Here is a 2656-nt window from a genome sequence, read left to right on the forward strand (position 1 = left end):
GGGCTGCTGAGCAGCAGGTACGCCAGCCTGGCAGCCGGCCTGTGATCTTGACGTTTGGACACGCGTTTGACCGACTTTGACCGCGCTCTGACGGACCGCTCGTGTCTCAACCATCTTGGACCAATCGAATCGCGCGTATTTGAACGCTGCATTCCATTTGACTGGGATTCACCGGGGGGAACCGACCTTGACCGCCAACCCCGCCATCACGTGCAACCCACCGTTCGAGTCTCCCTTCTGCATTTTACTTCACTTCCACAAACGGCGCGTTGACTGAGTGCCCAGGCCGGCTTTATCTGAGGCGGCTGAGTAACAAAATGGTCCTTATGCTCGTCAGTCATACAGGAGCCGGCCGAGTGGTTGTGTCTCCTCGCCGACTGCCGCCGCTGTGCCGCCGTGCACCGGGGGGCCTGCGGCGCGGGGGCTGGCTCGCAGGCGGCAGCTGGAAGCAAGCTGCGTCGAAACCCGGCCGATATGGGAATGCAGCCATTGACGCGCGCGGGGCTCTAGCCCCTCCCCCGCCCTACCCACCCTCAGTGGGAAAACAACTTTTACTATACACACACAACCGCTGATGTACAATCAAGCACGTCATCGGGGCCAATCACACGCACAGTCCAGCGGTTCGGGCACGTATGAGCGAGGCCGCAAAAAAAGGCGTACGCCAGGCACTGCGCGGCGGCGGCGGTGCTCGCACTGGCCGAGCGCCGCGCACGCCGCGTCTGCATGGGTGTGGCTAGCATCGTCCGATGCCTGGTCTAGGCATATGTTCAGGTGGGTTGCCAAAGAATCGCAAGGCGACAAGCAATCGACCAAACACTTGACAGGCAGCAGGTAAGTTGTGAAGCAGGGAGATTGGTCGGGGCTGCGGTCGCAACCACGGTGCTCTAGCGGTTGGGTTTTGGAACCTCTGGTTGTGGGCAGGGCTTCCTAACGCTTGGCACCAGGCCCTAGGGTGGGACTCTGCTCTAAGAAGTGGCAAGCTTGTGGTACAAACTAGTAAGTAGACTGTGAAGGCCGGCACGAAAACAGGCGCCGTGGGAGCGCAGGCCCGGCTGGGATCGATCAGATCACAGGAGATCAGATCAGATCCAATTGGATCACATCAGGCCGAAGCCCTCGGCGTTTTCGATGGCCAGCAGCAGCCGCGCCCGCAGCGTCTCCTTGTCCCTGGGGCGGCGGAGGGTTGGGGGGCACAGCCTTGTTGGTTGCTTGTGAGCAGGAGGCGCCCTGGGCAGGGGCAAGGTGTCGACCCCCAGCGCGCTGCCATGGCGATTTGCTGCTGAGCGCTACCAAACACATACCCTCCTTCCCGCCAGTCACTGCTTCCTGATGCCCCCGGCGGGACTGCCGGAGGCGCCCCACCCGCCCACTCGTCGCAGCTTCGGTGATAACGTCACTCATTGCAGAAGATCAAAGGGCTGCACACGCCACATGAGGCGGCCGAACAAGACCGTGCCTGTCCGCCCGATGCAGCCCCGGCGCCGCTCCCGCACCCTGGACCGCGCCGCGCCCGGCCCCGAAACCGCCGCACCTGTATACCGGCAGCAGCAGGTGGTTGAAGCAGGTGTGCGCCGTCGGCAGCCGGTCGCTGTGGCCGCCGTTCGGGGATATCACAAAAGGCGGGGTGAGGTGGGCGAGGCCCTTTATGGGCACCCTGTCGGACCCCGTGATGAACGACAGCAGCCGCTTGCGCTGCGCCTCTTCCAGAGAGTGGGCGACCTGGCCGGGCACAGGGAGCGTTTGCGTTTCAGGGCGTGGGATTTTGGGGGAGGGGGGGTAGGGTTTGAGATCTGGGGCTTCACGGTTGCAGGTGCGCGCCGCGACTGGGCAGGCCCGAACGGCTGAGCGGCGGCGTCTCGCGTACGTCTCCTCAGGGGGGGCAGACGGCGACGGCTGCCAGCCGCATGGACATTCAAGTTCACACTGCGTCGCGGGCTGCGAGGCGCCGCCGGTGCGCGATCCCCGATCCTCCCCCACCCTCCCCGCCCGCCCACCTCCCAGAACCAGCGTATGACGGGCGTGGTGCTGCTGTAGCCGTCGTCGTAGTGTGTGGCGGCCTCCAGTTCTGACAGGTCCAGGGTGCGGCCCCCACACACCAACTGCTCCAGCTCAGCGGGCCTGGGGGGGGGGGAGCAGGTTGATGAGGACGTGAGATCTGGGTTTGGGTTTTGAGGGGGAGCTATTGGCGAAATCGGCAAGCTTGATGTGTATCTGGTGGGCTCGGGCTGTCAGGGGGACGCTCGGGGTGCTAAACGAGGAGAGGAGGGTTGCATCAGCCGAGGAAGTGCGTGGGCTGCCGGAGCTCTGCATCGCGTGGTGGGTAGAACACTTTTTGTGCTGGGCTGATAGCTAGGGTGGTGGTGTTGTGAGGGGAGGCGAGGGGCGTGCGCCGGGCCAAGTGTGCTCGCCGTGGCAGTGGGGTTGGCGGGTTCGGGTGCGAGCGTTGGGCGGGACAGCTGGGGAGCACGGCCGGGCAGGGGCCGCTGCGAGGCGGCTGCCCTAACGCCATGCGCGAGGCCCCAGGCCCGACCCCGCCCCGCGCGATGCCTGCAGAGACTGCTCACATGGCGCGGGGTTTCGTCGTGGCCCACCCCGGCCCCTGCTCTCAACGCCTCAGCCTCACAGGCCTCTGCTGACACCCCCCCCCCCACAC

At 65.1% G+C, this 2656-nt stretch overlaps 1 protein-coding gene across 1 annotated transcript; it reads right to left on the reverse strand.

The window, feature by feature from the left end:
- Positions 1–1100: 1100 nt before the first annotated feature.
- On the reverse strand, positions 1101–2313 carry MNEG_16066 (ubiquitin-protein ligase E3 A; the record flags this gene model as incomplete). The annotated part of the gene is made up of 4 exons (XM_014035463.1): positions 1101–1170; positions 1535–1722; positions 1998–2121; positions 2258–2313. 4 exons carry the CDS (start codon positions 2311–2313, stop codon positions 1101–1103), a joined length of 438 nt encoding a protein of 145 aa, XP_013890917.1.
- Positions 2314–2656: the final 343 nt, after the last annotated feature.

The sequence above is a fragment of the Monoraphidium neglectum genome, assembly GCF_000611645.1.
Source record: "Monoraphidium neglectum strain SAG 48.87 unplaced genomic scaffold scaffold05943, whole genome shotgun sequence".
NCBI classification, from domain to species: Eukaryota; Viridiplantae; Chlorophyta; class Chlorophyceae; order Sphaeropleales; family Selenastraceae; genus Monoraphidium; species Monoraphidium neglectum.